Source organism: Plectropomus leopardus, chromosome 19 (assembly GCF_026936395.1).
Source record: "Plectropomus leopardus strain MGB_pleo_1.0 chromosome 19, ASM2693639v1, whole genome shotgun sequence".
In the NCBI taxonomy this organism is placed as follows: Eukaryota; Metazoa; Chordata; class Actinopteri; order Perciformes; family Serranidae; genus Plectropomus; species Plectropomus leopardus.
Genome location: NC_142194.1, coordinates 28,064,945 through 28,089,065, shown reverse-complemented (window position 1 = coordinate 28,089,065; position 24,121 = coordinate 28,064,945). Strand labels below are relative to the sequence as shown.

Here is a 24,121-nt window from a genome sequence, read left to right as displayed (position 1 = left end):
GCTCACATGGAGCACTGTGGGTAATGTAGGCAGGAATCAGGGAATTATGGGAGATGTAGTGAGCAACTGTGTGATTAGCTGCAGTGACAGACTGTGAGAATGCTCAGCCAAGAGGAGGGTGTGCATTTCCACCCCACCCCCCACCACCACCTCCTCAGCACCAGCACAGTGTCCCAGTTGCCAGCAGCATCTTTATTCCATACAGGTCTTTTTCTTCTTTTTTTCCCAGCAGGCCTAGTTCTGTGTCCCCATCCCAGTGTCTCTGCATCTCTCCCAGTCTGCCTCCCAGTCTGCTCCATGGAGCACGCAGTGCCTGCGTCACTCCTCTCAGCAGATGGAGAGGAGGAGGAGGGGGAGGGTAAGACAGAGTGAGAGAGAGGGAGGGGAGGAGGAAGAGGGAGCTGTGTGTCTCTCCTGCATCAGCGTCAACATCACTGCCACGCCAGCCTTCGTCACCACAAAACAACAAGGAAGATCGTCGCACAACACAGCAATGAAAAAAAGCACCATCAGCACCAGCAGCTCCTCCTCCTCCTCCTCTGCCAGACTTGCATCCACGGATTAGGCCGAAACGCCTCTACGCTCCCCAGGCACAGGCATCTACAGCTCCCCCAGCCAGGAGGAGCCCTGACAGGCATGACCTGAGAGGAAAGGCCATCACACGCTCTCTGTCAACATGGGCAACCAGGAGGCGAAGCAGAGGAAAGCTGCAGCGGCGTCGGGTAATGGAAGCTACCCTTCACTGGATGAAGGATGGAGAGAGGGAGGAGGGGACACCACAAAAAAAGGAGGAAAGAAACTCCATGGTAAGCATGGAGGTAAAGGAGCAGGCAGTGGTGGAGGAGGAGGAGGAGGAGGAGGGGGGATGCATGGCACAGGACCAGGAAAGAAGAAAAACAAATCTGAGTCCAAGTCCTCCGTTTTCTCCATCCGGAAGAGAAAGGGCAACCTGAAAGGGAAAGGAGACGCGTGCTCCTCAGTGACGGGCTCAAAGGAGGACGTTTTAGTGTCTCAACATGACGAACTGGACACTAAAACACCTGAGATGTCTGCAGATGAGCTGGGACAGTCGGACACCGAGGCCGAGAAGAAAAAGAGAGCAGAGCCAGGGAGAAAGGATGGAGAGCAGAAGCAGGAGGTGCAGCGGAAAGCCTCCACAGCAGCAACATCTCCCGCAGAGGATGGAGGGCAGAAGGGAGGGAGCTCAGGGTCGGACACGGACATCTACAGCTTCCACTCAGCAGCCGACCACGAGGATTTACTCGCAGACATCCAGCTTGCTATCAGGCTGCAGCACCAGCAGCAGCATGGGGGGGTTAACTCAATTGTGGAAGCACAGGGAGGTGAAAGGGATCTCAGCTGGGCAGGAGGGGAGGGGACGAGGAAGCAGAGTAATGGGGGAGTTAAATTAACCCCTCCTGAGGAGCTTGACCTGACTCCAGAGTTGGAGCTGGGCTCTGACGCCCTGTCGTTCCTGGAGACGGGAACTCTGTGCGGCTCTGTGAAGCACACGGAGCAGCCTCCAGCAGCACACCTCCCCATCCACACAGAGGTGCAGGAGAGGAGGGAAGAGAAGGAGGAGGAGGGGGTGGAGCATCCGGAGCTAAATGGGAAGGAGCCGAGGGAGAGAGAAGCCTCTCTTTGTGTTGCCACAGGCACAAAAGACCAGCATGCTTGGGTGCAGCAGCCCCCTCACGCAGCCGTCGTCATGGCTACTGCAGGGGGGGCAGCAGGCAGCCCGATCGCCATGACAACCAGTGGTAACAGCTTCCCTGACCTCACATTTGACAGTGTGGGGAAATGCCCAGGGGACAAGGAGGAAGCAGGAGATGAAGGAGAAGAGGAGAAGGAGGAGGTGAATTTCAGTCCTCAAGCTGCAGATGGCCTCAGTAGGAGTCCTGAAGCCACTGAGGGGCCCAGTTCAGGGACCATGTTCGGAGAAGGTGAGGGTCACTTGGGCTCAGGTACCAGTGCAGAGTCCCTAGAGGACTGCCTGAGCACTGGATCTCACCACTCTTCTGCTGCCGGCATAAGCGCCTCCCCCTCCAGCCAGGACGAGGTCAGGAGGAGCAGCGTGAGCTTTCTGCCTCCCCAAGAGAGTCCCACACTGGCCAAACGACTCCTCAGGTCCAACCACTCCTCCACCTCCTCTAGCCCTGTGGTGAAACCCTACCCCCCCATCTTCCCCTCCTACATCAAGACCACCACGAGACAGCTCAGCTCCCCAGGACAGTCCCCAGCCCTGTCCCCGTCCCACAGCCCTCTGTCCCCGCGCAGAGCCCACCATCACCTCCACAGGTACCTTAGGTCCTGCAACACCTTCATTGTAATGATTGTTATTGATTGTTATTCTTTAACCCTTTGAACCCTGGGAAAATTGGCTTTTTTATTTTTTTTTTTTCATTTTTTTCAAAAACAAGCAACGAAAGAAAAAATAACCCCAAAACTGGCAAAAAAGTTTTAAGAAGTTCAAGAAAATTACCTGAAAATTAATAAAGAAGAAAAAAGTTCTAAGAAAGGGGCTTAAAAATTACAACAAACTTTAAATAATAACATAAATTTAAATAAGTAATTATGATCATTAGAAATATAGTTTTTCCTTAGTCTTTCTTTTTCCCCCCAATATTTTTCCATAGCCTTTCTTAAATAACTTTCTAAATATACCAATTAGTTTGATTTCTTTAAAAAGAAAAAAAAAAGGGGGGGGGCTTGGCACAACTTGGCAAGATATGTCCCACAGATTCCAAAAAAAAAAATATTTCTTTCTGCACTTTTTGGGTAATTTTTGGGCCGTGTGTTAAGTTGTTCTTGCCTTCTTCCCATATTTGTGAAAGAAATCAAACCAATTTTCCCAGGTTTCAAAGGGTAAACCCATTTGTTGCAGTTTTGCTCTTGTATTTTTGGTTTTTGAAAGCTAATTTAGAAAAAAAAACATCCAAAATCTTCATCCTGAGCATGCTTGGGCACTGAGTGTGGCTTTTAATAGAGGCAGCTGCACACACTTCAGTGAAGAGTGTGAAGAAAGACCGACAGGCCTGCTGGGTGTACTTAATGTTGCAAAACTGGGATTGGATGATTGCTTCTTATTGGAGAGGTCTAAATGGATCTAACTTCCTAAACTGGAGTTTCGTACATTGCAGTTTTTGGATTCAAATAATGAAAAAATTATATCAAGAATGCATTTTCCACACATCACTTTAATATTCCACAATACCACTGTAAAAGTAATGGAAATATCATAACAGCGTTTTTTGCACGAGTTAGTCCATTCACCAAAAAAAACCTAAAGAGAAAGTTCACCCTAAAATCAAAAGTTAATATTTTTCCTCTTACCTGTGGTGCTTTTTATCAGTTTAGATAGTTTTGGTGTGAGTTGCTGAATGTTGGAGTTATTCACCGTAGAGATGTCTACTTTTACTCCAATATAATGGAACTAGATGGCACTCAGCCTTGGAGTGCCAAAAATATCAACAGCAATGTCTTGTTCCAAAAAAGGCTGGAGCAGTTACTTAAGATAATGAGCTTGTGACTTGCAGTTTCATATAGAAACTCATTCTTTGAACCTTCTAACCGCATCACCTATGGAAACGTACATTTTCTCATAGACGCGAGGTGTAACATTAGCCAGCTCAGGTGAGTAAGTAGTTACCTCTCATCCATGAGTAGATGTGTAGCTGTAGATTATTCTCTGCGTTGTGTTGTCTAGAAGGATGAAACAGGGACCATAGCTCTCTTGCCACTGGAGCAGGATTTATTTGCATGCCAGCTCTGTGCAAAATGAAATAAATTCAGTACAGCTTCTTCATATGACTGGGGTTCAACATGCACACTTCTCCTCAGCTGTCTGAACTAATGCATGTTTAAAAACATTCATACAATAATGTCACAAAAACATTATGAAAAATACATTTCAATATTTGTCTGATCGGATAGTGTAAAATTCCCTTTTGACAAATTCTGACTGTAAAGTTCCTTTAAAAGACTTTTTTTTCTCAGTCATTTATTCATTCATTTTCTGTAACCGCTTGTCCTCGTAAGGGTCGCGTTGAGGCTGGAGCCAATCCCAGCTGTCAATGGGGCAGGAGGCGGGGTACACCCTGGGCAGGTCGCCAGACTATCGCAGTGACGACACATATTTACAGATAACCATACATGCTCACAGTCACACCTAAGGGCAATTTAGAATTAGGGCAACCTGACCTGCATGTCTTTGGACTGTGGGAGGAAGCCGGAGAACCCAGAGAGAACCCACGCAGACACGGGGAGAACATGCAAACTCCACACAGAAGGGCCCCCGCCCACGGACCGAACCCCGTTCCAACCAGGTTACGAACCACGCACCCTCTTGCTGTGAGGCAACAGTGCTAACTACGAGGCCATCGTGCCGCCCTTTTTTTATACTCAACAGTGGCAATTTTTTTAACGTTTTATAATGAACAATATGAATTTAAACATGTCACAATAACATACTATGTATTATCAAAAATACAAAATCATTTGTGTTGATAATATAAATACACACGAAAACAAACAAAAGAACTTGCATACTTGTGCAACATGCAATAAATTCAGGACAACAGCTTCATATGACTAGGTTTCAACATACACACCTTTAAAAGAAAGAGAAGAAATACAGCAGACTGCTTGAGAAACCACCTGCATGCTCTTGTAGCCTAGCTTGAGATTGGTAAATTAGCATGCAAAAATGTGTTCATAAAATGTTTATGTTCATAAATGTTCATAAAATATCTGTGAGCCTAACAACACAAATTTGAATCACTATATAAAGTTTAAACCATGTTTTAGCTCTCTGTGAGCAGGAGCAACTACAAACTCTTTCCTCTCCTCAGCAGGGCATGATGTGACTGCATGGATGTATTATAATGTATTATAAATGTGACTGAGAAGAGTAGCGCGAAGGTAGGGGAAGTGACGTCATAACAGGAAGTAACGAAAATAAAACACATTTCAAAATAAAATACAAATATATGTAAAATAAATAAACATGACAACGATATGACAACGTGAAAATAGATACTGAGTAGGGACTTTTGTTGAATTACAAATCTATTACTTGAACACACCTGTTACAGATGCACTCTTCCTTCTGCACGGTGATTCGTTTGTAGTTCCTGCATGAAACTGCAAGCAACAACTACGGTAGATTAATCTGAATTAACCATGTAAAGATTTCTGGAAAGAGACATTACTGTTGAGTCTCCAAGCATCAGGGGTTAAACTACGAAGCAAGTTGAACAGAGCCCGGCTCTCTTTAACTAAGCTGGCTCAATAAACCCTGCAGCCTCGGTCAGAGCTAACAGGAACCATGAAGCTGTCTATCAACTTTCTTTGTTAACTCAGGCTTTCTGTTTCAGACTGTCAGCAAGTCATTTGACACTTAAAAATAATAATTCACGGGCTGCCTACTTCTGCCCTTTGAAGAATATTTAAATTTACTATTACAGCACAGTGACACTGACAGAAAATAACATATAGTGAATGCACAAATTAATATAGGCAATCTGTTTAATACTAACAGACTAATCTATCAGCTCTACAGTAGCAGTGAAAAGCATATAAACACAAGGGGTAATACAGTATGGTATGATTGGAAGGGATAATATTGCATTTAATATAAAATCATCCTGATTAAAAATATATAGTGACCTGTTCATGCATAAAGCGATCTGTGGTTTTAAAGAAGCTTCCTTTACAAATTGACCGGAAAACACCACACACACATGCACAACAATAAGATTAAGGTAAACAGTATTCTTGCTCAGGTTTGGCTTTTCTTTCTTTCCTCTGTAAAGAAAAAAAAATGATGCATATAGCAATACTGTTAATGCACGGCTTCGTTTGTTGATATTCATGTCACATTATGGTTCAACAAGTTGTACAAAGTGTGATTAAAACGTTTTCTCAGCTGACAGTCTGTATGGCTCATATGCTGACACTGATTATAGAGTGACGCTCCTCAGAGAAGCTGTGAAAGATGCTTTTTAACTGATTTCAAGCGGAAACTCAGAATATAACCTGCTCCCCACCAGGTTCAGTTTCACACATAAGTTACCATGGCGATCTAGCAAGGGTAAAAGATAGCAGTCTTCATAGTACAGGAAACCATGGCTTTAGACTCAACAGATCTCACTAAGGCACTAATCTTGCTTTGTAGTAAACTCCCCAGAAGTCAAGTGCCATCTAGTTTCATTATACTGGAGAGGAGGCAGACAATATCTCCAACTCTCAGGCACTGACACCAAAACTATCTAGACTGACAAATAACACTACAGGTAGAAGTAAATATGTATTGTTGATTTTGGGGTGAACTGTCCCTTTAAGACCCTTATAGACATGCACCCTTTCACTTGATGGTCACTTCACTTCATTTCCATAAATACTCTCTCATGTCAGAGCTGTGAGGAACATCGGTGTGAAAGTCGCCTTTGTCTAAATGACCAAAGGTCATCACTTAAACAGACCGATGAGCCAGCGATGTTGATGTATTTCATGTCTGGACAGTAAACCTGCTTTTTCCACTTATCCTTTCCCATAATCTCCATATAGTACTGAAGTCAGCTCTGACAGAACACCCTGGTGATATACAGAGCTGTGCAGTTAGCATCATGCCTGCTTTTGTTGTTGTTGAAGTAACATCACTGTGTGAAAATGCAGTGCACATCAGTGTCCCTTTCAGTTGTATTCATGCTCAGACGAGTCACCTGACTAAAGCAGACATTTGAGTTTTAAAAGTTGACTTTCATCCAAGGAAATGAATTGGAACTTTAGGCTACCTGAAAGTTACAAAAACAAAATGTTTGTAATGTTTTGGTTAGATTTCTTTTAAAAACATGGGGAAAAGGCAGCGAAAGAAGAAATGATCCAAAAATGTGCAAGAAATTGGTAAAAAGAACAAGAAAATTGCCTGAAAATTAATAAAAACAAACAAACAAACAAAACAAGGCAAACAAGATTTGGAAAAAGTGACAAAATTTAAATATTTAATTATGATGATTACTCATCATTGTACTGTACATGAGAATGTTTTCTTTTAATGCCACTTTATACTTCTACTCCACTATATTTCAGAGGATAATTTAATTCACTGCATTTATCCAACAGCTTTAGTTACTTTACAGATTAAGATTTTTGTATAAAAAATAGAAAAGCAAACTAGCTTGATTTCTTTTAAAAACATAGGAAGAAGGCAATAAGCAACAAAATGACCCAAAAATTGGCAAGAAATCAGTAAAAACTACAGGAAAGTAACCTAAAAATACGCTTGAAAGAAACAAAACAAAACAAAAAACAAGGCAAAAAACACTTGAAGAAAGTGCTTAAAAATATTATAATAATTCTATAACATAAACTTTAATGTAGTTTTAATATAAACTTGCAGTTTATATTGTAATTATGATAATTATGAATATAGTTTTATAGTTTATAGTATCCCGACTTTTTTTCTTTTTTTCCCCTAGAAATTTGTCCCTAGCCATTTAGAAAATAATTTTCTAAATCTACCAATTTCTTGAAGTTAGTAGGTCATTTCAAACCAACGCTCATTGTATTATTTTCGCTGTTTTTGAAAGAAATTTACATTTCACATTAATTTGCTCATAGTAGAAAGGTTGAAATACTTGTGAAAGGCGTCTGAAAGCAGCGCAGGAAGTGTGCTGTTGCACCAGGTTTTGAAGGGTTAAATCAATAAAAATAAATAAACAGTCTGCTTTCAAAGAACAAGATACATACTGAATAGACTGAAAAATGCAAGAACACGGGTTCTTATGTCGTCATTGTAATGTCCCCTGTGTTATCAGTTTGAGTTATGTGTTTTCACAGAACAGCTAACCTGAAATGTGAATGTTGACAGGACGATGGCTGCACGCAGGCAGCGCTCCCGAAGCCTCGCTGGGCCTCTCAGTCGCTCAGCCGACTGGACGGAGGAGCTGGAGAGGAGGATGAGGAGCAGAGAGGAGGATGGAGGAGGTTCAGGAGAATATCTAGTGGGCTACAAAGGAGGTGGCAGCCAACCCCTGTGTGCGACCAGAAGATCCTCTTGTGGACAAGTTTCTACCTGCGGCTTCCAGGACGTCTTCACAGGTACGCACAGAGCGTTCACATGATTGTTTCTGTTTCCTGAGGGCATACAGACAGCAGGAGACGAAATGTAACAAATGTGCATCAATGACTCTGAGGACAAACAAGCACTGATTGTGTTCTATTAACCCTTTGAAACGTCTTTCAGAGACTCGGGAAGAAGGCAATGAGCAACTTGTGAAGCGACCTAGAATTAGCAAGAAAATTGTAAAAAGTAAAATAAATTACTTGAAAATGAGCAAAAAGAAAACAAACAAACAAACAAACAAACAAACAAAGAAACAGGAAAGCAAAAATAATAAGTTAATTAATACATTTAAGAAAAACAAGGAAATTATCCCAAAAAGGTGCTTAAAAATAATAGTAATCCTTTGAAATCATTTTAAATATTTAATTATGATAATCATAAATAGAGTTCTATGGACATATTTCCCTAGCTTTTTAAAATAAATTATTTTCTAAATCTACTCATTTCTTGCAGTTTACAGGACATTTCTTGCCCAGTTGCGTGTTTGCATTTTTTCATGTTTTTGAAAGAAATCAAACCTAAACCAAAAATGTAAAAACATGTGAAAGGTGCCTGATTGCAGCATAAGAAACCCAGTCACCATTATCTCCAGCAGGATTTACACACTACTCCGACCCAGTAGCTCTGAAACAGCTGAGAAATCTCCTGTAGATTAATTTTACAATAACTTTGATGTTTCTTTACCTGCAGGTCAGTGAAAACATCATTCAATCAAAGATCAATACATGAAACATAACCTCTCCAATGCCAACATTAAAAGCATGCAGTTAATCCCCTAAAAATAGATGTTGACCTTTGGCATACAGTGCTAGCATTTGTGTCAGAGAGTTGGACATCAATAAATGCATAGAGAGATATTTTTAACTGGAGACAAGCTCAACCTGTTTTTCATTGCTCTATGTCTGCTCATGTGCTTCTCCTTAAATTCACAGTAATACCCTTTGTCTTTTCTACCTTTCTCAGAAATTAACAATTTGGTCACGCTGGAGCAAATTAGCTTGATTTATTTTAAAAGCACAAGAAGAAGCAATGAACAACTTAAGAAGAACTGGACCAAAAAAGTAAGAAATTATTAAAATATGAAAAGACAATTACTTAAAATTAAGCAAGCATGGCGGTGCACAATAAAACCGCAACCCGGTTTGTCCGGTGGCGTTCTTATCTGACGCATTCCAGCTGCATTTTATGCACACGCAAAATGTGTGGCTTTTGTGTGTGTTTTTTGGTTTGGCGAACCTATTACAAAAGTACTGTCAAAGTGGCAGTATTATATAAGTTCATAATGAGAACAGGTTGCAACAAATATGTTTCGCCATCTTTAAATTTAGACAAGTCAAGTTAAATAGATTCAGTTAAGGTTAAATAGATTCAGTTTAGGAAAAGAATCATGGTGGTGACATATGTCAAAATAGTTCAGGGTTCACTTGGTTTCACACAGTTCCAAAAACTGTTCTCCTGGTGGTAAGTACAGTGTTGTTTGACCCATCCACTACTCTAACCTGCCTGCCCACACAGACTTTTGGTATTTATACTATTACTACTACTACTACATGGTCAAATGAGCCTTCCCTATAATGTGGGTTATATATATGAGTTGCTGTGCATTACTTTTTGTGTGGATATGTACAAACAGTGCATGAGAACAGCCTGCATTATGTGGTGGGGGGCATAAAATGTGTTAAAATTACATGCTTGCAACACAAAAACAATGTCAATGCAAAGTTGCTAGGGATCTTTTGTTGTGGTAATTGCACAAAAGTATAAAGAGTGGGGATGTCTGCGTAGGGCGGGCCAGAGGGACAGTGGATGACTGAAATAAATATGGATGTGGGAACGCTGTTTCTGTAGTGTGTGAAAGCAAAGTTCTGTTTGTTCACATGACCAAGTTTTTTTTTCTCTGATAGTAATCAAGTGTTTTTTCTTTTCCTAAAAATAAGCAAAACTGACTGTTCATAATAGATTTGGGACTGCCACTGTTTTTTACATGAGCCTTGTTTTCTTCACTGGCTGTGCAGGTCGAACTCTCCTGGAGAAGCTGTTCCTGCAGCAGCAGCAGGAGGAGCCGGAGGAGGCTGAGAGGCTCTGCTCCAGGATCTTGGCCATGGGTCTTCTGCTGCCGTTCACTGACTGCTTCAGAGAGCAGCTGGGAGGCAGCAGTGCCCACATCACCCCCACAGCTGCAGCCAAGTTCGATGTATGCAGTCACACTTCACACACCTTCACCTAAATCTGTTCATTTGCTTTGATAATTTTTCAGTGTAAAATCTCATCATCGTCATTATTGTCTGTTATCATCATCATCATCATCATCATCGTCAGCATCAAAATTTTTGTCAGTCATATTCATCACCATTGTCATAATCATCGTCATCACAGTCATCATCACCAATGGCATAGTCACAATCATCAGCATAATCATCTTTGTCATCACTGTGCAACAATCGCTGTCGTCATCATCATCGTGATCATCATGATCATCATCATCAACGTCACAGTCATCATCGTCATCGTCATCAACATCATCATTGTCCTAATCATGATCATCAACGTCATCATAACCATCATCATTGCCATCATCGTCACTTTCGTCATAGCAGTCATTATCATCTTCATCATCATCGTTCAGTATGTTTTGAAATTTGTCTGCCCTTTTTTGCATGCCGCTTTCTACTGTGATCAGTTGTATTGCAGAGCCCACCACAGGGACGTTACTCTCTTGCTTGGCCGCTAGTAGTTGTAGCCTTGCAAGATCCCAACCAAATATGTAGATTGTCTCTCATCCATCCATGCATTAGCAAAGAAGTGTGGTGGCACAAAAGCAACCTGGTCAAACTCCTACGACCAAATCACTGTCATGCTGATACTCACTACAACAGCACTGCAAAAATGTACTTGTAATTCTTTACCTACACCAAAAATTTAGCATTTAACAAGAGTTTTGTTCCCTCAGCATGACCAGCTGTACACATGGGCAGCAGTTAACCAGCCACCTCACTCTCTGGATCCTCTCGAAGGCAAAATTCTACCAGGGCAGCTGAAGGGCCCCTGGCCCCCAGCCAAGCCAGGCGGAGACAACAGTACTGGACTCAAATCCACAGAGGCAGGTAAGATCAACACTCACTCATGGTATGCACATATACAAATACATCACACATTGGCTGCTTTGTCTGTTGTAGCTCTTCTTTTTGCTGCAATGTAAAATCTGACAAATTATTCTTATTAAAAATAATCTTGAAAACCGATTGTCTTGAAAACTAAAGTATAACTATAAATCTAAATGTATGTTTACTTTATATCAAAGTGTTATGGTTACTTGAAATTTAGCTGTATTTACTTAATTTTGTGAACTTAAAAAAATGTCAAGTGAAATGACCTTGTTCTTTTCAACTGTTAGCAACTTCTGTAAGCCCATGCAGCATGACTGAACTTGATGATGACAAAGAGGATTTTGCTATTGATGAAGTCAGGACATCTGCAAGTTCTGTTATCTTAACATATTTAAGAATATACAAATATGAATACATATATACTGTATATATAGCACTTTAAAACACACCCAGTCACCCAATTGTGCCACCTCTCGATCCACAGCACCTCCCTGCCCCTGTACACACACAGAGTAGTATATTGGTGAGAGAGCAGCGACATGGGCCTTGGTTTGTGATGAGGGCAGCTCCTGCTACCAGGATCAGCCAATAGCAACATTCATTTGCAATAGGCAGGTTTCAACCTTTAGAGGGCAGTTACTATGCACATTTAAATACATTTATACACTATATTTGGAATTTTAATACTTTGCACTCAAATGTCAAGCATTGGACCAGAATGCATCAACAGCACAGGCTTTTGAACTGAAGACAGTGGTTTGGGGTTTAGTTACTCTTAAATAAGGGCTACACAGACTCTATGCTTGAAAGATGCTTAATAATCAGCATGATTTGACCACTCTTAGATGAACTAATTATCAAATATGGACATATACTGAATGCTTCTCTCATACACATCTTGACACAAGTCATTTATGAAAAACTGTTTGCAATATTCCTGTAATAATGTCATTTACTTTTTTCAAACTCAAAACCACACTGTGCAAATATCTCCCCTGACACAATTGTGTTAAAGTAATATCACCCGTAAGATTTCTATGGGATTTTTGGTGGGGGCTTTCTCAGATAGTCTGTATTTTGTTGTATAATACTGCAGATGTATGTCATCCATATTTTTTTCAGACATTGTCACCTTGCTTTCAGTATTGTGTCACCCTCCAACAGAGAAAGTAGAACGTAGGGAGGTGAAAGTGGCAGGGTGCTGGCCAGCAGGAGGAGGACAGCATTGCTACTCCTGTCAAAACCAAGACATCCAAGTGTTTAAAACTCACTGATGATTTTATCTGCATTCAGCTTTATTCACGGACTCTGACCTTCATGTTTCTTTTCCCCTTTTTTCCATTTTCCTGTCGGCATTTAAATGGGATTTTTGGTCTTCATGCTTTGGCTTTTCAGAAGACAATCAAGGTGAGTCATCATTTCTGTATGTTGTGGGCTGCATTTTTGTGTTTACTCAGAGAAGTGAGAGAATTTGAGAGAATGCTTACACATTGGCATTGTTGTTTAGTCTCGGATGAAGATTTGTCAGCCTGTTTGATAATATCACGACTAGAAATAAGCCTACCCCTCCATAGTGGGTGGAGAGTCCCAGTTGGGGATGTATAAATACTGACCTGCTCACAAAGTATAACACTTGTATCATCTTTGGCCACTTTGGTATTTGAGCTTTCGCTTTTGTCCAAATAGTCTAAGCTCAATTTTTTTCTTTTCTTTTGTTAGTAAGGTTAGGTTTCTCCAGTATCATATAAATCCCTTTTATGTAGGCTGATATTGGCTCTTTTACTTCGTAATTACTTAACCATTAGGGACAGTTTGGCATAATTTACACACTTTTAATTCTGAATCTTTTGATCATTTTGGCTGTGTTCATGCGCATGGTATACATTTTGGCAAGATTGTGCATTTTTGTTCAATCTTGGAATTTCCAACTCAGCTTCTACAATAAGTTTAACATACACTGTGGAAACTAAATTGTTACATTCAGACTGTTAAGTGCAAAAAATGCCCCACTGAAACCCATTTAAACTGCAGTTTCTGATCCCACAGTTGTCAAAGCATAAAAACATGCATTGCATTATTTTTGGGTGTCATTCTGGGCTTTTGCCTTGGAATTTGTCATTTTGACTGTTTTCCACCTGATGATGTGATTTTTTTTTTATCACATTTGGCATATGAAGAAAATACATGCTATTTCTACTAGGTGCACTGATGCTGCTAATGACTGATATACCCCAGACTGTTATCATCAAAAGAAAAAATTACTCTGCCTGTAGTATATTGAAAATAAAACCCACCCATACACCCATACATTTAATGTAAAACATAGTGGCATCATGGCAAAAAAACTGGTATTTAAAGGGTTAACATTCTGAAAATTGATGAATGTTTGATATTTACGATTAGGACTGATGTTTGTTAATTAACTATTTAATTAATTATTTGATTTCTTTTTTTTAAAACATAGTTTAAAAAAATGACAAATCTACCTTGTACCTTAACTCAAAGAAGGCAGACAATCATATTAATTTATCTCTGTTGTTCTGTGTAGTACTAACTGTTGATATGTCTGTTTGTACAGAACACCATGCAGCCATCTTGGGTTTGACACAACCACAGAAGGAGAGCTATGAGGTCAGTCACTTTCATTTTCTCGAGTTTACCTCCAGCTAAAGCTGAGAGAGAAATCAAACCTTTGGCTTTAAAGGGTTAAAATCTAAAATCCTAGGTACAAAATACAAGCAATACTATACAAAATATTCCCAGTACTAAGTGTAAAAAATATATAAAAGTGCAATAATAGCATCATATGATCATTGAGTGGATTGATAGAAAGTGAATATGGATAGGAATTTTGCACATGGCCAGTGGTGGTTGTTCCTGATGGACTGAGGAAATGGCTGAGGTTAGTAAAGTCACAGCTTTTTTTCCAGTCTGTTTGTGCATGTGCAAATTGATCTGTAGCGGCTGCCTGATGGGAGGAGCTGGAACAGATGGAGTTCAGGGTGTGTAATAATGTCTTTGAGGTTGATTTTTGCCCGTCTCACACAGCGAGTGTTATAAAGATGTTGTAGTGATGGAACCTCAATGCCAACAATGTTCTGTGCTGTTTTCACAACATGCTGGGGGGCTTTTCTGCCAGCTTTAGTGCAGATCATGTATCAGGCTGTCATGCAGTTGGTGAGGATATTCTCTATGCTGAAGCTGACAACCAGTTTTTGGGGTAGGTTGGTTCTCTTTAGTCTTCTAAGAAAATAAAGGTTGTGCATTACTCACTACTGCTGAGGTGTTCAACAGAGATCCTCTGTGATCGACCGGACCAGGAACTTGACGCTGGTGACTCTCCAGTGCCTCTGTGTTGACATGTTTCATCTTCACGTGCGCCTGAATTCCACAATGATATTCTTAGTCTTTTTGTTGCACCATTTTATGTTATGTTTTTTGTTTTTGCTTAGGAGAGGGACATTCAACCTTAAATGGTTGTATTTTGATTTCTTTTAATACCCTCAGAATTCCAAAAACCCACATGTGGGTGCTAACTGTTCTGACAATCAATGTTAAACAATGCAAATTGGCTTTATTTTGGCTGTGAGGAGGGGCTTCATCGTTATGCTGAAATCCGCAGTGATCTCCAGTTTTGTTTTGGTTTTTTTTGGGTCTTTCAGACCATGTTGTTGTTGCTGCATGTTGTCTGCAAACTTAACTATGATGTTTGAACTGTGAATGGGTCGGCAGTCGTGTGTGAAGAGTGCATAGAGAAAGGGGGCCCAACACACAGCCCTGGGGGACACCAGGACTCAGGGTGAGGGCGGAGGACATGTGCTTGCCCAGTCTGACAGTGAGGGGTGGTTGATGAGAAAAAGAATCCAACTGGATATGGGGGATGCAGGATGATGACATTAAATGCACAACTGTGTGGTAAAATGCAATAAAGTATATTATATCAAGTACTGTATTTAAGTACAAATTTAAGATAGTTACTTCACGACATATACACATACATCAAACAGCTTTGGTTACTTTAGAAATTAAGATTTTTGCATTAAAATCAGGAGTTTTATAATATAGTGTTTTGTTTTGTTTTTTATTGAATTACCAAACAGTTTACACAAGCACAGCTGCAGTGATGAGTTGTTTGATCAATCATTTGACTCTCAAAAAATAATTGCCAACTCTTTTGATAAACGTTTAGGGTTTTTTTTTATATTTATTTATTTTTAATATGTATGTTTGAGTTTGGGTGTGGAGTTGAGTTTTGTGTTTCTCCAACACTTTTAATGACTTTGAGTTTACAGATTATTTCTTCTTTTTTTAATAATTATGAGTTTGGGGGTATTTCAATTTTTTTTTATTATAATTTTAATTTTTTTTTTCTTCCATTTTTAAGTTTTGGGGGTTTTTTGTGTTTTTTATGAATTTAAGGTTTTGGGATGATACTTTTACTTACGTCACATTTTTAATGCAGGACTTCTACTTGTCACAGTATTTTAAGAGAGTGGTATTAGTACGTTTACTTAAGTAAAGGATCTGAATGCTTCTTCCACCTCTGCTGTAGTCCACAAAGAGCATCCTGATGTAGGTGTTGTGTCTTTTGAGGTGGGAGAGGGCTGTATTGAGAGTCAAACTGATGGTGTCCTTAGTCTACCTGTTTGCTCGATTTTGGAGAGTTTTTAATAACTGCTTGAGTGTGGACAATATTTTTTTTGTAAATAAAGGAGGAAAAAACTAAATTTTCAAAAATAATCATGTTTGTGTCAGCCAACAGCTGTCTGAAAAAAATCTTCTTACACTTTATGGAGCAATTTTTTCTCAAAATTTATTCCAGCCTCATTCAAGAGAAATCTATCCTGGTGATATAGAACTTTGTTGAGCTGAACATATTCTATATAATTCAATATTTTATCTGAAATTGGATTGGGAATATTTTCACAGCATTTTCTTGTGGCACTAATGGACATATGTATATGAATCTGTAGTTGCATTTCCAGTTAGATTGTAATTAGGGCACAGAAAGAGAGCCATATTCTGTTTTGATTAATGCCGTAACATGAGTTCAGAGGCGCAGCTTTCATAGAGCGCTGTAATGTGACAGAATGCTTTGATATCATAGAATGCTTTGATGTCAGTGGTGCCATAGTACAGCATGATGAATCATATGGTTTGTAAATCTAATCTGACGCTCTGCACTAAAATGAGAGAGCTGTTGTTCCAAGAAACAGTGTTCTATTTCTCCATGAATTAACGAACAGTATCGTAAATCACGCATTCACTCCATTCTACGTTCTGCTGCTTTGTCTCACGAGACAGAGCGCCCAGAGTGCACTCTGCCACTCTGAGAGTACAATGTTTTGGATAACTGAACCATACATTCCAACAGTGCTCTGAGTTTACTCATGGTCCAGTTTGTGCCAGAGTTTCCATTAATGCATTTTGTGAATTTGTAGAGTTTTCTCTGCAATGTCCAGGGGAATTAAGTCTGACAAAACTTTTTGCAAGCATTGTGAGCATAATGTGTTTGTCATATTTTCAAGCCAAATCGTTGCACCACTTAATTTTTTCACATGATTAAGTGTAGTGGAATTGGTCCAAACGGCCTATAAAATTTGTAGGGAATCCTGGGCTGGGGTGGACACATAGACTATCCCAGAAAGCAGGTAACAAATATGATGCAGCATAGCAGAGTCTTTGCTTGTTCAACTTCAGCATGAAGCTTTGTTACATTACACCGCTGCAGATGTCACTAAAGAGAGAGCTATTTTTTTTTTTGTCTGACCTTTGCTCTCCTCTCTGCAGGAGGAATGTGTGCTGCCTTCAGCCAAATTGAAGGAGAAACACGTCAATGTCATCCAGCAGCTGGAGCAAACCATCGAGGATCTCAGGACTAAGATAGCGGAGCTGGAGCGACAGCCCCCTCTGCTGGACAGCATGAAACCCGCCACCTCCACCACGGACAGGGAGTGTGGAGGGGAGGAGGGCCTGCTGAGGGTGCTGTGTGATGCTCACCTGCAGACTGAGGCAGCTCCTGCTGCGGGTCCCCTGGAGGCCAAGTCTGTGCAGACCTCCCCCATGGACGACAGCTTTAAGTTCAAAGTGCCTTGTAACGAGCCGGGAGGAGTCAGCAGTCTCCTGCAGCCTCCTCCCAGACAGGACGCCTTCCAGTGCTCATGTCAGCTGCAGCCTCCTCCTCCTCCGCCTGCATCTCTTCTTCCAGGAGGAGCAGCACCTCCTCAATCTTTACAAGGACAGATTGTGGCACCTCCTCCACCACCACCTCCACCTCCACCATTACCAGGAGGCTCAATGCCAGCGCCTCCACCACCACCTCCACCTCCACCTCCATTAGCTCCTGGTTCAGCAGTTCCTCCACCTCCACCCCCACCCCCACCTCCTCCTCTCCCTGGTGGCATTGCTCCACCCCCACCTCCTCCACCTCCACTTCCTGGTGGCATTGCCCCGCCACCACCTCCACCTCCTCCTCCTCCTCTTCCTGGCGGCATTGCTCCACCACCTCCTCCATTACCAGGAACAGGAGTTCCACCTCCTCCACCACCACCTCCAGGCTGTGGGCCTCCTCCACCACCTCCTCCACCAGGAGCCATCTGTGTGCCACCTGCTCCTCCAGGAGCTCTGGGCTCCCTGCCTCCTCCTCTGCCGTTGGGGCTGTATGCTCTGGGTCTGACCCAGGAGAAGCCGCCCAGGAAGGCCTTGGTGGAGCCTCCCAGACCCATGAAGCCCCTCTACTGGACCCGGATCCAGCTCAACACCAAAAAGTAAATATGGTTGAATACAAACAGTCTCAAGATGATGCATTGTTTGAATCTTCAAATTTTTGTTTTTGTTCTCCGAAAGAACCAAAAAGATAGTATTGGCACAATTCTATATTTTTCCTGTTTTCAACCAATCATATGTGCAGGGTCAGACCAAAGCCAGCAATGTGTCTCTCAGGATGTTTACACTTCCCTTCCTGTCTGTGGCTCTCAGCACAAACATATAGTTTAAATTTTCATTAAAATAATCTCTGTAAGTCCTTAAAACAGCTTAACGCTGTATTCTTTAACGAAACAATACTCAACCAGGAGAAAACTGAATATTTGTTGGGGACTATTTTCAGCAGCAGATCAATCCACATTTGATGCTCTACTGAGAACTTCAGAGTTGTTGTCCTGTTTTGGAAGTCAAAGGCTAGTGTGTTCAGTGGTAGACTTTTGAATGAGTCTGCTAGACTTCATTTAAACTGCCCAACTAATGGATGCATTTCTTTTTTTGTTTTGTTTTTTGTTTTCTCCTCCATGATTTAACCCATGAAAGTTCATTTGAATATGCCAGACCATATTCAGTCATAAGGAGAAGAGCAAAAGTGATGTTTTCTCAGAGGTACTATGTTTTTTCAGAGGGTCCAACACCAATAATAATGAACAGAAGAAACATGTACATATTTGCACTAATGCATAATTAATGAAGTGAAATAATGAATGACTGGCTTTAATGGAACATCCAGGAGGGATCAGCATGTATGAGCAACACAGCCTCAAGCCACCGCTCACCACTGGCCTGTCGAAATACGAGCCCTGCTCTCGAAATGTTCCATAATAAATGTTATAGGCAGAACAGAGAGTGGTAGTAACGCTTTGAGACCCAAGCATATTGACAGATTTCTTTCAAGAACATAAGAAAAAGGCGTTAAACAACTTTTAAAGTAATGACCAAAAAAATCAGCATGGAATAAGTGAAAGATACAAGAAAATGTCCTGAAATTCAGCACATAAAAAGAAAAAATCAAATTAATTAAAAAAAGGAAATGACCTATATTGAATAATTATACTAAATATAATTTTAATAGTAATAATAAATTATATTTTAAATTAGAATGATAAGTTTTCTGGAACTTTATTTTACTTCTTTGGTAGGTGTACATTTTCTAGTAATTTACTCTCCCCTCTTGTTTGGATTATTTCTCTGGTAGCAGCCCAAGAAAACAGACGTCAAATCAGGTTTCAAAGGGTTAAAGTCAAAGTTACATACATATACAAAGTTAATTTTAAGGCTGTGTGAAAGTGTGCAACACCCAAAGATGCTTAGAATGGATTTTAACAAATGCAACGTCATGTTACGGATCACACTTCACACTTAATGCAAATCTAAGCAAAACTTTTTAAGGCCAGTAAGAGCAGGGGGATAACAATGCTTAACTGTTGAAATCTGTAAGCTCGCTTTTGTGTTTCTCAGGGAGGTTTCTTCTTCGTCGGTGTGGGAGACGATCGAGGAGCCCGACTTGGACTTTGAGGAGTTTGTAGAATTGTTCTCCAAAACAGCTGTGAAGGAGAAGAAGCAGCCGCTCTCTGACACCATCACCAAGTCCAAGGCCAAACAGGTCTGTGTGTTTATATTACATGTAATCACAGTTATAGGGTCAAAAGCAGCCAATCATAGATTTTTAACATGTTGATTTTAATGTCTTTTTTAAAACATTTAAGTTTGATATGGCTTATGATGTTGCTTTTGCTTAGCAACTCTCATTATAATAAGTCTTAATCACTAAACTCAGTTCTATAAATAAAAAGATGAATGATATATGGCGGATGTCCGCGTATAAAACCCATACATACACGCATGCTGTATCATTTGTATAAAGAATGCCCTAAACCAGGTAAGACAACATAAAGACATTTAACCATGCAGTATTTTCATGTTCAAAGAATAAAATTATGCATTTAAATATTAAAATGATGAACATCTATTGGCTAGATTGTCATGAAATTTGCTGTGCATATTCAAACATGCAAATATATTGCCGAGTCGCCATGGAAGTGTTGTTCATTTGCTTGTTAACGTTACCTTAGTTACATCATCAAAGCCTTTTATGTGTCCACTACTTGCTACAAAGCACCTCGAATGAACATCAGTTAAAGTTTGTATTTGATCATAATCAGAGATATTTTTTAGGATCAGAGTGTTAACCCCTATTGTAACATCACATTTCGTCACCCCATGTCATCCGTGTGTGCACCAAGAGGCACATACAGGGATTATTAGGCGCAGAAAAAAACCATCACATTCAGATGGGAAGTGTGCACCAGACTCCTACATGAAAGTCTGGGGTTTGTTGGACCCATCCACCCTGTAGGTGCCCTTTCACTTCTTATATTATGTCATTACCAGCAGTATTTCAACCTGATGCTGTCCTGCTGCGTTTCATATGGATGCAACATGATCTGTCCAGCTGCGTTTTCAAAAGACAATGTTCATTTGCTTCTCACCTGGCTGCTGCAGGTGCTGTCTGGCTGGTGGTAACGTTAGCTCTTTAATCAATCGATCAATGAAGGCAAGAGTACTAGCCAATCAGAGGGAGAGAAGGGCGAGTCGTAGCTTCACCATGCTAAGAAAAATACGTTTACTCCCAGGAGAATAATTTCTAACCATTTCAGTGACCTCTGACATTTTCTTTTGCAGAAGTTTCAACATATTACTTCCTTCCTGCTCTTTAATATTGTGTAGTGTAACTTCCCTTCCTTATACCCCGCTGTCATTAGTGTGCATTACTTATCCTTTACCACCTGCTGCCAAATTTTATTTGTGTGACAGCCATTTTTACAGCATAACCACTGGGTCAAAATGCAGCAACATCAAACACAGCAGCAGCTCATGTGAGAGAGGCAGATCTCCAGCACAGCTGAGCCTTAAACTGACCTCATATCTGTGTGTTTTCAGGTTATGAAACTCCTCAGTAATAAGCGTTCTCAGGCAGTAGGAATCCTCATGTCCTCCCTGCATCTGGACATGAAAGACATCCAGCACGGTGAGTCTGTCACTTCTGTATTAGCTTGATATATATGTACAGTCATGCGCTTATTCCTGATGAAACAGAAACAGATGGTACGCTGAGGAAAAGATCCATCTCAACAAGTCATTTAGTCTCATATTCAGACGATTATTGCCAGTGGAGAGAATGATTCTGATAAAAATATGAGAAACTCTCAGGAGCTATAATCTTGCTATAATTTACCCATCTTCCTTCCAATATAGATATGATATTTTGATAGATATTTTGTTTTAGCTATTAATTACATTTTTCCAAACCAGTTGTTGTAACATCTGGTGCACATGTGCGTTTACTGACTTTAAGGTTATTTGGTTTTGTAAATAGATGTATATGAATTGCCGTAAATCTGATGACTGTACATTTTGCAGTATGAGTCTCTGCACTAAACCCAAACACAACCTGACGGGATTTTTTAAGATCCTCCAAAACGTATTTATTATTATTTCCTGCCTTTTCTGATATTTTGTTTTTCATGTAATCACATCACTGTAGCAGAGAGATGACATGTCTGCTTTTCTTTTCTTTTCTTTTGGTTTATTTTATTATCTTTAGTAATGAATGAATTAATTTATTTATTTTAAAGTAAAAATAGAATTAACTCATGACCTTATAACTGAGCTGATCCTTGACTCCTGCTGAATAGACCTCTCTTCTCCTGTCTTTCTTTAAGCTGTCCTGAACCTGGACAACACGGTGGTTGACCTGGAGACCCTGCAGGCTCTGTATGAAAATGTGAGCAACACTCATTCTCCTCAGTCAGTTTATTTTGTTTTCCAACTATAAGAGAATCTGAATAATCAGAGGGCTTTTGGGGCCTTACAGGTTTGGGACCCTCGGGGGGACCTAAAATGCTGTTCTTTATTTTCTCTCATAACCACATGCAGCAACCACATGCAGCATCATGTGGTTGCTGCATGTGGTTATGAGAGAAAATAAAGATGAATGTTTAGACAATTTCTAAAATGTTTAGACAACTAAAGCACACTACAACCAAACACACATGCTGAATTTTGTCCAAGAAGGGCCTCACATTGTCAGACTGTTGTATTGTATTAAACTGTGGACACAGCTGGAGTGAGTCTCTTGTATGTCTCCCTTTAGAGGGCACAACAGGAGGAGCTGGACAAGATCGAAAAGCACATCAAGTCCTCAAAAGACAAGGAGAATGCCAAACCTCTGGACAAACCCGAGCAGTGAGTTGGAGTTGTTCCTCTGAATCTTTGACACTAATGAGCCGCGGTTGATTCAGTGTGTAAAAATTGCAAAGTGCACAAGAGAAACTGAAAGATGGCAGGAGACATGAGCTGGATCCAAAGCCTCTGGCATCTCCTCTTGTGTTGCAGATTTCTCCACCAGCTCTCCCTGATCCCAAACTTCTCCAGCAGAGTCTTCTGCATCCTCTTCCAGTCCACCTTCTCAGAGTGCATGTCGTCCATCACCAGGAAGCTGGACACACTGCAGAGGGTATGCAAGGTAAGTCCAACTCTCACTTTAACCAAATCTGAAGTACTGGCGTTACGCCGAGCTCTCAGCGCTGGCTCTGAGCCAGCTGCTCTTTAGCTGAATGCAGCACACGGTGCTCTCTCTAAAAAGATTATTGCTTCATGTTAACCCTTTAACACCTGAGCAAATTGGCTTGATTCCTATTACAAAATTGTTTTCCTTTTTTTAAGAAAAAATGATTTCTTTCTTTCTTTGTTTTCTTTCTTTATTTTATTTTTCTTAGAAAAAAATAATGTAAGTTTTTCTCTTAAAAAATATATTTTGTAAACCTGTTTGTGATGCTCAATATGTATGACAATTCTCCCTTTAGGGCATTTTATTTTGTCAAACAATGTTTTCTACAAATTGGTATCAGAAAGTCTATTTTCACTCCTTGCAATTTTCAGTTGTTAAATGATAATAATTAAGTATTTAAAAAACACTGGAGGAGAGCAATGAGCAACAAAAGAAGAACCAACTCAAAGATCTGCTTAATAAAAAAGTACAAGAAAATTACATGAAAATATGTCAAAAATAAATGAATAAAATTAATTTTAAAAATGCAAATGACATGGAAAATTATATTCATTCTGTAACATAATTTGAAATGTGTAATTATGATAATTATATTATATATAATATTATGATATGGATAATTACCTCTATATGAAGTTTTTTTCCCTAGCTTTTTTCCTTTTTTACCCCTAGACATTTTAACCTAGCTTTAAAAAAGTTTTTTACAATGTTTTTGAAAGAAATCACACCAATTGTCTCTGAGCTCAAAGGTTTAAAATGAAAATCTAGAGAATCTAGAGAATCTAGAGATTAGGTGTATGTCAGTCTCTCTCTCTGTGTCTCTGCAGGCCCTGCAGGACAGTGAGTCAGTGAAGCAGGTTCTAGGTCTGGTTCTGGCTTTTGGTAACTTCATGAATGGCGGTAATCGAACCAGAGGCCAAGCTGATGGCTTCACCCTCGACATCCTGCCCAAACTCAAAGATGTCAAGAGCAGCGTGAGTAAAGATGCTAAAAAAAACTGCAATAAGAAGTGTTAAAATGCTGCTTTCTGGACATCGTTACTTACAGCCTTGCATGATAAAAAAATTTTAAAAATCTGTTTTTTCACCTCCTTGTTATTTTGCAAACACACACACACACACACACACAGACACACACACACACACACACAGACACACACACACACACACACACGTAGGCCTGACACGCACACATGCACACTAAGGGGCAATGTCACGGGCTGGAAAAAATGAAGCCAACACAGAAGTGCCAAAACCTGCAGTTCCATGAATGTTCCTTGAAGGGTGGTACTAAGATGAGTCAGTTGCTTAGGGACTGGATTTGCTCACATGGGACAAAACCACAAGCCCCATTCACACTGCCTGTTCAAGTTGGAAATATTCAACACATTCTCATCCTAACTTGTCACAAATTGCCACTTGCAGTGGACTTCCACGTCTACATATTACGTTTTAGGTATCCTTCTGTGTCTGCTCTTTATATTCCAGGATGCTGATCCCGTCTTGATGTTGTCTGGTCTTGTCGTCTTGTCTTGTCGTCTTGTTAGATTTCCTC

The 24,121-nt window shown here is 40.4% G+C and overlaps 1 protein-coding gene across 1 annotated transcript in view; it reads left to right on the top strand.

Annotated features, from left to right (window-relative positions):
* The first annotated feature begins 254 nt into the window (after window positions 1–254).
* fmn2b (formin 2b) overlaps window positions 255–24,121 on the top strand; it is a 35,385-nt gene continuing 11,518 nt past the window's right edge. The window contains exons 1-13 of the mRNA XM_088069892.1: window positions 255–2,298; window positions 7,871–8,100; window positions 10,141–10,319; window positions 11,076–11,232; window positions 12,622–12,639; window positions 13,811–13,863; window positions 17,023–17,999; window positions 19,456–19,600; window positions 20,938–21,025; window positions 21,720–21,781; window positions 22,151–22,242; window positions 22,393–22,522; window positions 23,395–23,541. Coding sequence (XP_087926018.1) covers window positions 677–2,298; window positions 7,871–8,100; window positions 10,141–10,319; window positions 11,076–11,232; window positions 12,622–12,639; window positions 13,811–13,863; window positions 17,023–17,999; window positions 19,456–19,600; window positions 20,938–21,025; window positions 21,720–21,781; window positions 22,151–22,242; window positions 22,393–22,522; window positions 23,395–23,541 — 3,900 coding nt within the window. The 5' untranslated portion in view covers window positions 255–676. The remainder of the gene's footprint in view (window positions 2,299–7,870; window positions 8,101–10,140; window positions 10,320–11,075; window positions 11,233–12,621; window positions 12,640–13,810; window positions 13,864–17,022; window positions 18,000–19,455; window positions 19,601–20,937; window positions 21,026–21,719; window positions 21,782–22,150; window positions 22,243–22,392; window positions 22,523–23,394; window positions 23,542–24,121) is intronic.